The 13,288-nt window shown below is 38.0% G+C and overlaps 1 protein-coding gene across 1 annotated transcript in view; it reads right to left on the bottom strand.

Annotated features, from left to right (window-relative positions):
- Window positions 1-1,890: 1,890 nt before the first annotated feature.
- The window catches only part of PI15 (peptidase inhibitor 15), a 30,509-nt gene continuing 19,111 nt past the window's right edge, over window positions 1,891-13,288 (bottom strand). Inside the window, exons 3-6 of the mRNA XM_074577296.1 lie at window positions 11,727-11,845; window positions 11,312-11,444; window positions 11,053-11,168; window positions 1,891-7,969 (exon numbers count right to left, since the gene is read on the bottom strand). Coding sequence (XP_074433397.1) covers window positions 7,834-7,969; window positions 11,053-11,168; window positions 11,312-11,444; window positions 11,727-11,845 — 504 coding nt within the window. The 3' untranslated portion in view covers window positions 1,891-7,833. The remainder of the gene's footprint in view (window positions 7,970-11,052; window positions 11,169-11,311; window positions 11,445-11,726; window positions 11,846-13,288) is intronic.

The raw sequence follows: 13,288 nt of genomic DNA, 5'->3' as shown, positions 1-13,288 counted from the left end.
TAACATCTCTGATGTCGAAGTCACTGGGGACTTGCTGAATTAGAGATTAAGACAGACCCAAAAACTTGTTAAAACTAGGCTCTGAGGCACTGTGTGATTTCATGAGAAGGAAGCTGTCTGCCTCTCTCCTAGGTTGTAAATGGCTGGGATGCCACGTTGACTGTCTGTGGATATACAGGGTTGTCATCCTGTGGATGTATACCATGTTGACATGGTAGATATTTTCTCAAAAATTAAAGAAAACTGGATCTCCTAGTTTACATGAGAGGTTCTCAGGCTGACAATAACCACGGTGCAATAACATAAAGGCATCCCAAACCACGGTACTACTATAACGTGGACTTGCTGCCTCCTGACAACAGTGATACCATTCTTCCATTCCTCCCGCTGAAGTCACAGTTTAGAGCACCTCATGCTATGTCTAAACTGTGGACTGTGCGACTGATATCAAGTTCACACACCTGAGATCACACACCCCAACTATATCCACTCTCCATATTGGAGTGAGAGTTGCATACACATCAGCTCCTCCATGTCCTGGCTTCTGTAAGTGAAAAATCAAGGTGTGAAGGCCTGCTGGAAACCATGATTAGAAAACTGGGAGACTGAGACAGGGCACCAGTGGGAACCTTCAGTGGTCAGTTCTGTTTCAGCCTCAGATCCAGATAAAAGGGCAACAGAGAGAAAATTAAAAAGAATATAGTGGATTGATGTGCCAATTTATATGTCAAGGAAAAGATGGGAGAGAAGCAAGACAGGAACAGAGTAAAACAAACCAAATCAAGTCCATCCAGATGTAAGAAATTTGGCACTACCACTGTTCTTTTTGTTGTAGTCCAAACAGTACTGGGCTCAGATCAGGCAGAGATGAGCAACAACACTGAATATTGTTGGCCAGCTGCTGACATTTGTCATAATCCTATTGCAATTGCCCAGAGAGTGCCAACAACTCGGGCTATATTTATTCATAATAGCACATAATATTAATCCCAAATTTCAGTGAACTTCTACATCACAAACAGGTGTGATGAAAAGCATACAATATCATTAAACAAAACAGAGCATACTAGAGAGAATGCATTGCAACATTCTGAAAGAACCTGCTCTTCCTTCTATTCTTTCCCATTTTCTGTGAGATTGTATCCTCCCAGTTGAATCTCTAAATTAATGATGTATAAAATAACTTTGTGTCATGCTGAATTATAAGAAAAGTGGGTTTTGTTGTGTCCAGTTTGTGAAGGATGAACCAAGGATTTTCACGCTGACTTTTAATAGCTTTTGTCGTACCAGCTCTTAATATTTTAAAAATGCCTTCTCTTTCTCCCTCTGTTCTCCCCTGTCGTCATGTTATAGCTTCCTTTTTTCTTTTAAATATATGTTTTGGGCTTTTAATTTTCAAATGTAGCTTTTACAGCTTTGGTACCACCTTGGGAGGAAGAAGAATTACTCAGGTACTGGAGACTTACTCTTTTCCTGACTGCAGCATTGTTTCTTCCATGGAAGAGAACTTGGCCAAACTGACAATTGTACGTCCCTGATTTTCTGTGGATGTCTCCTTTGGTCACTGTTCAGATTTTTCTTCTTGGACAGAGGCACATAAGAAAACAACCCCCGACCACTAATCCTGATGAAGAGTTCAAGTTTTCAATACCAAAAGATAGGCTCGTATCCATATAGGTGGATACATAAAGACAGCTTTCAAGTACATAATGGAGCTCAGGTGTAAAGGATATGCACTTATATAAATATATTCAAACTGAGTTTAAATTCAGTTTAGATATGTCCTTTACTGTCTCACTGAAAACTTGTCTTCTTCAGGGAACAAATCAACAAAAGAAATGACAACGATGCCTCAAAAGAACACCAAGTGTAAATACTGATAATTTTACTTATTTATTTAAATGCATAGATGTTACAAAATAGATCAAAACGATGTACACTTCTTTATAGGTTCAAAGCATTAGAAGTTGAAACAGGGATACAAATTTATATCTCAGGTATAACGTATATAGCATCATATGACAATATGAAAGAAATGTTATATTGATAAGTTCACTGCAAGACGTGTTACACAACAAGCTTTCTTCTCTGAAAAACCAGATATAACCCCACCCATATAATTATCAAAAAAATCTAAACACGAAATGATGAAAATATATAATAAGAGGGGTGAAAGGACATTTCACTGAATAAACACTGAACATTTTTTTTGGCTTGGGTTCATATAGAAAGCATAGAAATGTCATAATCTTCCAATCCTCAACATCTTCAATCCCCAGAAAAATCTTTCCTTATTGTATACGGAAAAAAGCCACTGTAGATGGTTTGCTTCTTAAATGAACCCTGCCTTTAAGCACCATTTCAAATACGTAAGAGCACCCTACATGAAACAAAGATGTTTTAACTCCTCAGAGCTATTAGATTCCAATATTACCATTCACTCTTAAGGAACAAGTTTGTTTACCTTAAATATTGCATCTAAGCTACTTCCTGACTTACATGATGATCTATTGAAGCTGTAGCAAGCTTGCAGCACAATGAACAGCCCAGTGATTTAAATAACGATTGCTGTTGTGAGCTAAACATATAACCTGAGGGATAGTCCCTCTCTTCTGCTGGCCAAAAAACCTCCTAGCGTAATTTATATGGATTGTCAGTATGAGGGATTTTTAAAGAATTTACAACCTGATTGCCAAATGATAAGGTGCCAAAATCTTTTTCCACTCTGGATTTTGTCTTTTGGCAGAAGACAAGGAGATAATACTATATTGCAACCATTTCAGTCTGGTTTTCTCACACTTCACACTCAGGGGAGCTCAGCAGAGTGGGGATAACTATCAAAAGTTTATGTCTGTTCCACTGACTTGTGCGAATTTAAAAATGCATTGCCTTGTAATATGAGAAAAAAATATCTTTTCTAATAGAAAATAACTATATCCTGAGCAAAACTCAGTAAATGAAGTTTCAGCAGCAAGAAAGTCTTGAAATTACCAATAGTAATGAATTATTTTTTTCTTTTCTTGAATTTACCAGATGGGTCATTGCTATGTTTTTCTTGATTTTAAATTTATTTTCTATTGAAAGAAAGCAGTTTGAGAAAGCTGTGGTTATTTCAGGTTACTATTGACAGAAGTTTAATGTTCTTATGAATCCAAATGGGAAGGTTTGTGCACTTTGACACCATCAAACCAATTATGATCTGACAACCACAGCATATGAATTTTCTATTCTGCACAGTTTTTAAAAGCACCATAAAAATGCTGTGTGCTTGGATTCTAGGAGATCATTTCATACTAGAAGAGGAAAGCAACAGTTTTTTCTTGAAAACTTAGCACTAATGGGCAAATTTCAACAGTAATTTGGATTTTAAAACTCTTATTTTATTAGGGATCATTAGAATTTTGTATCTGAGTGATGAGGCTTCCCAGCCCTGCTTTTTAAGAACTACATCTGATTTAACACCTCTAAAAGTTCTTCTGACATCTGAATACTTCTATTGTACCACATGCTCAGAAAACTTTATGATAGGTAACCAACAGCCAATACAACAATACAACTGTGATTGTTCTGTACTTACAAATCACGTAAAATTAAGAAACGGAGGAGTTATGCAATGGACATCATTTCTCAAAGAAAAAAGACAGACTAATTCATGTGCCTTTAAAATCAAGGCCAAAATTCTGAAGGAAGGAAACTCAATTTGCATACATTTGTTTTTAAAAAATCCTAAAACCTTTTGGATTCCTAGGAAATCAAACCAATATATTGGTATTCTCAACCACAAGAGGGCATCCATGCTTGCAACCTGAGCCTTGAAGATCATATATGAACAGATGTACCTATCTACCTATCTATCCATCTACCTATAGACACAGACAAGGATATAGACATATTTCTTCCTGTTAGGTCCCAGCTGTGGTACAGAACGCATTTGCTCTGGGAGGTTTCTTCTTTCAGAATCACATGGTATTTCCCAGTGTTGGTAGGGGATAGCACGTGAAGTCTAATTCTGCTGTCCATAAAGCTCTCATGGAATCCAACTTCCTCACTCCTGCAAAAGTTATGTTAAACCTCCCGTGGTTTCTACTGAGGCCTGATCCAACTCATTTCAAATTCAGAGGGGAACAAACTGATGTCAGAGAAGCTTCCCAAGGACAAGTGTGCAAGGTCAAGCCTAGATTTTCTGAAGTCATTTCTTACCCCGGAGAGAGAGGATTTGGGATCACTAAAACCTGCTCAGCATCAATCTGAAGTCATGACTGCCGGAGATCTTACTCTCCCCGTAATTCGTTCCACAGGCACTTCACTGTTGTGCTGAGGGGAGGGTGCTGTTTGTTTTGGTTTTGAACAGGAATACATTTTCCTCTCTGATGCACATAAAACTCTCATTAGAGCCTGAAACAACCGTAAAAAAGCAAATCTTTGAAAGCAAATGGTAGTATATGATATGCTTAGCTGAAAAAGATCTCACAAACGCTGGAGTGTCTATGGTAATATTGGAAGTAAACCTCATCTTCCACAAAAATAATGTATAACTTCAGCACCAGAACATATAGGTTAGCACCAAAAGGTATCAATTGCTACCCATCATCTCAGATGTTTAAATGAGGCAAAAAATCACAAGTAGATACTATAAACAGCTGCACTCAATAATTATGATATCAGTTACTTCATTTTTACTCTTATGCCTCTCACAGTATTTTGACTAAAAATATTTTTAGCCTTGTTTTAATGTGTGTATATTTTCATAACTTTATATTTAGAACAGAACAAAAGTCTGAGCTAATTTCTCTGTCTTTAAAGGCACACCACTCTGCTTGGAAGGAATTAGCACAAATCTTCAGGCTAGAACAGCAGCTGGGGGTCGTTTGCCTCAGCATAACCTTGCACTCATCAGGAATTTCCCTCAGCATGGATCAGAGCAGACATACTGCCAAAGACATCTGAAGCCTTCCACACATTTCAGTACTTTTGTTCTAGCAGCGCTTGGTGTCAGGTAATCAATCAGGCAGCACTGACACTGGCAATCAAAGCAGAGCTTTACTGGCATTGCCATTACCCAACCCAAGAGAAAAAAAGATGATAGAATCTGGGGCGATTCAAATCGCTAATACAGAAAGGCCTTCACTAAACTTCTTATTAAATAAAGTGGAAGGGCAAATTTCGTGTGGTAATCAAATATCTGATGAGCTGTAAACCTCTCTGTCCACTGAAAAATATTCAGCAAGTACTTGAGCGCTTGTTGCTGGTTTTATCAGGAGCTGCTTGTATGAAATAGCTTATACCCAGATCGTTTTTTGCTGCTGTCATTACAGTGTTATTACAATAATTAATCCCTAGCACCATTATGGGATGTTGTGAAAAAACCTGCATACCTGTTTGTTAAAAGCAAAGTTTTCTATATCCACAGAAAACAAAATATTCCACAAAATCAAGGTATTTGTAGCAACTTAAAAAGTAACAGATACGATAACATATATACCCGTTATAATAATTTCAGCTGAATTACAGAATTATAAATTAATTTACAATGTCTACTCCTGTTTGGAAAGTGTACCATACAACATACGTGTTGCAAATTCCAAAGTGCATAGTCATTTACTCTTAGACCTACTGTTGTAGCTCCATGGCTTAACCTGAACTTTTGCTTATGCTCTGCTTCCATTTTTGTATTTAAAAAAAAGTAATAATGAAAATGGCTAGATGCGCTATTTTAACTTTGCAGTCTTTACTTCTGGAGAAGATTTCTTATGCAGAACAAAACTGTATTTGCCCCATGCATCCTTGTCAAAAACTGGGTTGGCTGAGGGCTAGTGACCCACCTAGTCGTATTGTCTCACTGAACTCTTTCAACGTGTAAATAGATGATGCATGGAGGTTGTGTTTCACTCCCAAAACAGGACTGGATTTTACTCAGCCAAAGTTCTTGACTGATTGAGCACTGTCTGAGTCCAAGCCCCTTTGAAACCAAAAGGAAAACCATTTATATTGTAACTGTTAGGATAACAGTTAGTAGAATATTACAAGTGTTGTTCTTTTAAGACATGGACACATCACATTTTAAGACGATACACTTGCCTAGTTATTGTCCTGTCAGATACAGAAGTGTCACTAACCAGAAATGTCTGAAGAGTCACAGATCAGTTGCTGACGTTCTCTGAGGGATCAGATTATGGGTAGAAGGTGAGGGGCTGTTACGTTTCATATGCTGTAGAGCCCATTCCCCACACACAGCTATCTTGCTGGACAAAAAGAATAACTAACGTGAAGAATTTAAACTCTGATCTTTCTTTTTATATTGCCAATACAATACCTCATATTCTGGTGACAGACTGTCTCCAACACCCTCAAACAGGCTGAATTAGTAGTGACTTAAAGACACATACAAATGTATCACTAGTGAAACTATCCTCTGTTGTTCTGCTTGCTCTACTCAGTATTGCTTTTCAAAGTTCATAAATTTCAGAGGTCTAAATGTAGCAGTGCAAGCAGACTAAACACATATATTTGAAGTGGGGTACATTCTGCCCTGTAATACAAAGCCAAAACTCGAGGCTATTTCAATGACATAGTAGTTGTGGCAGACATTTGATTTCCTCCTTTTTTCAATCTGTTTTTTTAAGAAAACTACCTGTATAATATGCTAGCTTAAAGTGTAGGTCCTCTTTCTAAACGTTTCAGTAAGCACCCATAAAGGCATTCTCTTTTTGGCAGGAAAGGTATGAATGAACAGATTTGGGGTTTATTAATTCAGGAAATAGTGCAATATATTTTAAAGGACATTGTCAATTGCTCTAGAAATTTCGAATTTTTGTCACAAAACTGTATGAAGTTTTAAAGTTGCCTCATGTCTTTTATTTGGAAATCCTCTTACCTACTTTTACGTCTGATCTCTCCTTGAAAGTTTCACCTGGCTGAGTTTCAGTCAGAGGGGATAGCACATATACTGGCAAACTTAAAGTGTAAAGGACAGTATGGATGTCATGTATTGATATAAGTTGTTTTGTAGCAATATATTTCTTTACCTTCATGTACAAGAATAAATATACTGCTGCAGAGCACCACTGTACCATTATGGCTCTGTTCGCAAACACAGAAAGGTAGAGTTAGGCTGTGTTATTATACCAGTATATTTGAAGTGACGTAGCTTTCTATCTGGTTAAGACTTTAGGCATGTGAGTTAACAGCCACTGCATCTTGGCCAGTGTTGTTCCTCATTCTCTCTAATTTTCCTGTCTGCACACAGGCATCGTTGATGATAGCAGCAGCCGTGTGCTGAACTCTTGAAATGCCATAAACGAATTGATGTTGTGCATGAGGTAGGTAATATCCTGCAGTTTCTCTTGCACATATGTTTTCCTCTGCTTGGAGTCCCGTTGACATTGCAGGTGAAAGCACAGGTGTAAATGGGAGGAACCACTGGGAGCGTGAGGACAATTTGCTGCCTCGCACGTCACACTCCATTTTGAAAGTACAGTATTAAACAATGACCCTTCTCTTTCTGGAGATATTCTTTTTTAAAGGAAGTCATATTCTATCTTCTAATGCACTTTTAACAGAACCTAATCTTCAGGAAGCTACACTTGCTAAGGTGAAAATTAGTTTGCTCTCCGTTAACAAAATGTTAATCTAAAAGGGTTAATGTGAGTCTTAAATCCCAAAGTGTTAAAACCAAATTATACTATACTTTGAAAGCTAATTATACAAAAGCATACAAAAAGAAAACATCAGAGTATTATTACAATATCTCTCTATATATAAAATGTGCAAATTTCAATATACAAGCTTCTTGTTACTCATCCTTTTTTTAAAAAAAATAATGTAAACCTTAACTTATTTAAACCAGTATAAGTAGTTTGATGTTACTCCTGGGAAACAAAGGTTGTCGGTACAAGAACCTCCATAGCTTGGAGGACAAGCAGAACACGGAACTCCTACTTTATATGGCGCTTCTCCAATCCAATTTCCCCTGAAAATATAAAAGGAAAAAGAATGCTTAGTAATTTCAGAGAGGAAGAAAAAAAATCATTAAATCATACTTGTTTTGAGTGACTAAAGTTAATGTCTTCAGTGATATCCTATAAACGCCCTGTTACTGAAAACTTACATTAATCATAGAATCATCTATGTTGGAAGGGACCTTAAAGATCATCGAGTCCAACCACTAACCTAACACTGACAAAATATATTAAAAATATATTTCTGCAGGTTGCTGACAAACATTGATCTACTGATTCCCAAAAACCAGCAGAACAATCATGTTACCCCAGGCCAGTGTCTGTGATGAAGTCCCAGTCCTCTCGCTTTTGCTACAGCCAAGTGACTTTTGACGCTGCAAGCCAAGCAGAGTATTTTTTACTGGGGGGCTCCATTATGAGAAATTAGCAACATAAACATTGGTGCAAGGTTTTCCTTGAGCACTTTTTTGTCTGGAAGTTATCTTAAAAGCTTGGGTTTGGAAGGTGGAAAAATGAACTGAGTGAAACCTTATTCTCAGGTTGCCTGAGTCCACATTGTGAAGCTCTGACACTGAATTTGGGGTTAGAGAAAAGGGAAGATGAAAACTATTTGTACCAGTGATGTATTAAAAAGAACTGTATTTGGGCATTTGTAGGGGTCTCATAGGTGTTAATGGGAGGAGAAAGAGGGCTCCCATCTGGTGAACAGAGCTGAGTAATAGAGCCCCGGGGGAAAGGGGTACAAGTCTGGATAGTGATCATGTGAAAAGAGGTAACTGAAAGATCTAGGAACATCTGAAAAAATGCATCCAGACTTTTAGGTGCTTATATAAACCCCAGCCTTTTAAGGATTCATGTAACACTCGTGATGTAGGCAGAAAGGAAGTTAAAATTAGATTTTTATTTAAATGTTATGTCTCACTGAGCACAGAACTTTCCTCTAGTTTGCATGTGACGTGGTATAGCAGTGAGTAATGCAAGTATTTATGAAAAATTTTCTCATCCCCCACCTCCCAGCCAATAGTATTGGATCAAAAACCCTGGTCTGGGTTGCGCCTTGGAAGAAAGCAGGAATCTCTCAAATAATTTGCTCATTCCTACTTCTCTTCCAAATGGGTACAGCAGACTGAGTGCTCAGGAAATATATTTAGTTTGATAACAGATATGGAAATCCAGAAAGAGTTTGCTGAAAGCTGATTTCTGCTTTATTTGCTATGCAACGTGTGGCTGATTCGTGTGAGTCTGTCAGATAAACAGGTGCAGAGCCTTTATAAATTTTGTAATTACCCTCCTTAACTTTTTTTCATTATTTCAGAAGCACAGATATTTTTCATCATTACAGCATGGCATCAGGGAAAATTACTGGAGTTCCAAATCCTAAACCTTTACTAAATTCCAATATCAATAACTCGAGTCAGGGCTGTTATATTCACCCCCTTATTCTTCAGAGGAGTTTCTGATGTGCTGGTTACTCAGAAGGATGCAGCCTTTATCAACTGGCAAAGAGACTTTTGAATGTGTGCCAAAGGACTCTAAGCCCAATGTCCTTAAATCAATTTAACTAATTCTTAGGAATATAAACTTAAGCCAGACAAGACCACTCAATATCCTTTTTGCGACTGTGCAAGAAGTAGATGTGAAACTCACGGTTCCACTACCTACGAATCAAAGGTCTACTCAAAGTTTCATCCAGAGAGGAAGCTTGTAAGTCCAGGCTTTGGTTTGCTGTTTGAGAAACAGTGGAAGTTTTAGACTGAGAAAATATAAAAATGTCATTAACACATTGTTAATGTATTAATGATACAGAAACAATGCATCAGTTTTCAATAATGCCTAATGCATTCTTTTCCTACATATGAAGATGAGACATGTATTCTAGGAAGTTTGTAAATTTTAGTATTTGTTTTCAAATGGAGATATATAAAGAACAGTATTTGGGTTTCTCTTATAAACTTTGATTTCACCTAGTCCATGTTGTGGAGCTAAAAGTCAGGCACAGTTTTTGCCGCCTGATACCCCTCACATTCATTTCTTACCACCCTTTTCTAGTAGATATTAAAGACAAAAGGACAGAGAAATCTCCTTGATTTCCAAAGGGGTTTTTTTCCAAGTTTTCTTACTAAATCCTATCTTTTTTTTAAGTTGTAAAATCTTTAAAAATTCTTTTACTCATGTAACAGCTAGGATAATGACATATTCTTGCATATTCTTTACCACAAATGGATCCGTGCCACTGAGAGTTTATGGAAAACATGCTCAATTAATTATACTTACATTCCTATACAGATCTATGGCTTTGCCTAACATTATACAGTCAGAGGAACCAGCTATTTACACTGTCCATGCTGCTTTTGAAGCACTCGTCCAAACCAGACCTCAAACCAAAGCTCTCCCAGAGCCACACTTTATTGATTCATTCTGCACCCAGACGTAAGCTTGGAATGATATCTAGGAAATGCTGGGAGAAAATTAATTTCTTAATTTCAACCTAACACAGTTCTCTGCACCGCTACCTGATTTAGGGCCCCCTGTGAGTGTCTATGACCTATACTCTGAAGGACCCTCATACGGAAGGTAAAATGAGATTTGTAGACACCGAGCTTAGGTAGATGGACTTAGTGGGAAACCTGTGCTATGGAGGCCGTTATGCAGCATGGTCACAAGCAAAGGTACGTTATGGGCAACAACATGTGTTCACAGTAAATCAAGGGCCTGAGCTACAGTGGAATTGCTTACCTGAGGAAGTCTAGCTCACCACAGGTATATATAACAGAGTGAAGAAATGAGGAATTGAAAGTAAAGTGCAGACAGCACAAAGGAGGAAGACAAAAAGAATTTTAATAATAACAACAACAATAACAGAAAACAAGTTTTTGGCTTCATTCCATACACATCAAGTTATTTCCTTTTCTTCCTGGTATACCGAAGTCATGCATTTGCAGTACGTTCAGATGTAAAGTTAGAATGAAGGTGCAGCCCACAGAAAAAGCACAAATAGAAGTCAAGCTGCAGAAAAGGGAATAAGCAGCCCTATGACAGGACCAAAACATGCATAAAGTATAAAAATAAACAATATTAAAAGAAAGCAACTCACTTTGGGGCATAGTTGCATACCAAGTAAACAGCTCGTCGCCAAACAGATCCCCAGACGTTCATATTGTGGCATGTGTGGATTGCGCAGCCTATACGATTGGAAGTGGCCCAAACCATCTGAATAAATATTTATTATTGGTGAAGTCCAAATTGAAAAGAAATATATATATACATTTATTTGAGAGAGAGCTATAAATACATCACAGAAAAGTCCAGCTTTGGACGGTAGATATTGAATAGAAGAATGTAATTTATATAACCTGTGTGTAATGGGTGCACATGGGTCCATAACATCGCATGGGGCACCTGGGGTTGCAATCCTGAGGATAAGGGAAAGCATAATCCTTCACCTCATCATACCACGGCTTTACCAGCTGGAGAATAGATCGATACCTGGGTTTGTTTAAAGGACAGAAAGAAAAACAAATCATTTTAGATTTAGGTATTTTGGAACTTTCTGGTGCTAATCCCTCTGATGGAAGTCATCTAAATACACATTTCTCCATGCATCACTAGGGGTGCAGTATTAAGCAATAATACACTTAAGCCAAATGAACACAGATGGATATCAACTACTGCTAGAATACTGGATGACACTTGCAACAATCTAGGATCTGTATCTCAAAAGCTGTTCAAAGGCTAACAAAATAACTGTTTTTTAGGGTATCTGCATACCTTCCAGTTCTTACAGACAGGTTCTGGCCCAAGAATCTCAGTAAGTAGGAAGGTCCATGGTCCCAAATGCATGTAGCAGCCCAAGCCTCTGCAGATTTAGCAAGAGTTTCATCCCAAACCTGACAAAATAAAATATCCTTAGCAGCAGAACTGAAAAAACAAATAGTGACCACAGTGCAAGAACACAAGAAGCAAGTATCTTCAGTCACAAATATACTATCATAACACATCAGATCTGTAACCTAGGCAGAGAGCTCTTGAATTCACAAAACTGTGGGGTAGGTAGCACGTACAGAATCTAGCAGGATTTGCCCTAACACTGCACAGAAATCCCATCCACATCATGAGAGGAAGCCAAGTATTCAGATCTCTTCCTTATTTCTGGAAAAGCCCTTCCCTGAGCAGGCATTCTCCTGACATTTTCCCTTCCGTGTTGATGAGATCCATGTGTGGAGTGGAGTGAAACATTGGATGGGACTCAGATGGAAGTTAAAGAGAAGGAGGGGCACACAGGGAAGAACAATCCAGCACAGGTATTGCATACTCCACAAAACCCCAACAACACATTTGAAATAGGATCTCAGGAGTATCTATAGCCAGAGAGAGTGTGTGTGGCAGCTTTTCGTATTTGAGACCACAAGGTCAAGCAAAGGGATTCCACAAAGGCAAAGACTATGGATAGTTTCCAGGTGTGGTATGAGTTCCATCATTTTATTCTGCATGGGAGCTGACATTGCTCCCTGCCTGGAATAAAAAGGTAACAGCTCTGTAAGAGACGATTTGACTTCTTAAATTCTCCTCCAATGGTAGGAACATGACAAGTGAACACTGTCTCCTTTATATGCTTTTCCTGCTCACATGCTTGATTTCTGACTCCACTGTTTCCTCCACAGCAAATACATTTGCCTCAGCAATAACAGAGATATCAGCAATAGAACCTACTGCGCTGCTGGAGCTCCAGATAAAGAATATCTCACTATTACAAGTACACACAAATCCTAGTATATCTTTGTGTTTGAGTGATACCCAAATAGGGTCTAGATCCTGGAATTAGAAGTGCATTTTGAATACTCCAAGTGGAGTGTTTTGGTGCAGGACAGATTTAGTGAACTGCAAGTAGAAAGGCAGGAAAAGAAAGCGGTAAAATTGCCTACCCAGCCCATCACAGCTTTTTAAACAGAAACCCAAACCCATAAATCTTGAGTGGCTATGAAACAAAGTATGGTCTCTGAGTGGTATGAAATAACAGGCAAGGTCAGAAATAAACTTGTCTAAGGATACGGTGGTCCACATCACAAATATTTTCTGTTCTATGAGCTAATAATGATTTCTAACACTGAATTCATAGTTTTAATTTCTCAAACCTGCAGAGTGAAAAGACTGACCAAAGATCCTGGACTAGGACAGTAATTCATGCCCTGACTCTGTCTGGTAGTTCGTGAAATTTCTCTAAGTGAAAAGGACAAAACTTAGGAAATTGTACGACATCATTGCTATATCATTGAACCAAGCTTTTGCTACTATGGAGTGAGTGAGGTACCTCTAGATTAAAGCTGAAGAAG

The sequence above is a fragment of the Larus michahellis genome, chromosome 2 (assembly GCF_964199755.1).
Source record: "Larus michahellis chromosome 2, bLarMic1.1, whole genome shotgun sequence".
NCBI lineage: Eukaryota > Metazoa > Chordata > Aves > Charadriiformes > Laridae > Larus > Larus michahellis.
This window is presented reverse-complemented; position numbering and strand designations above follow the sequence as displayed.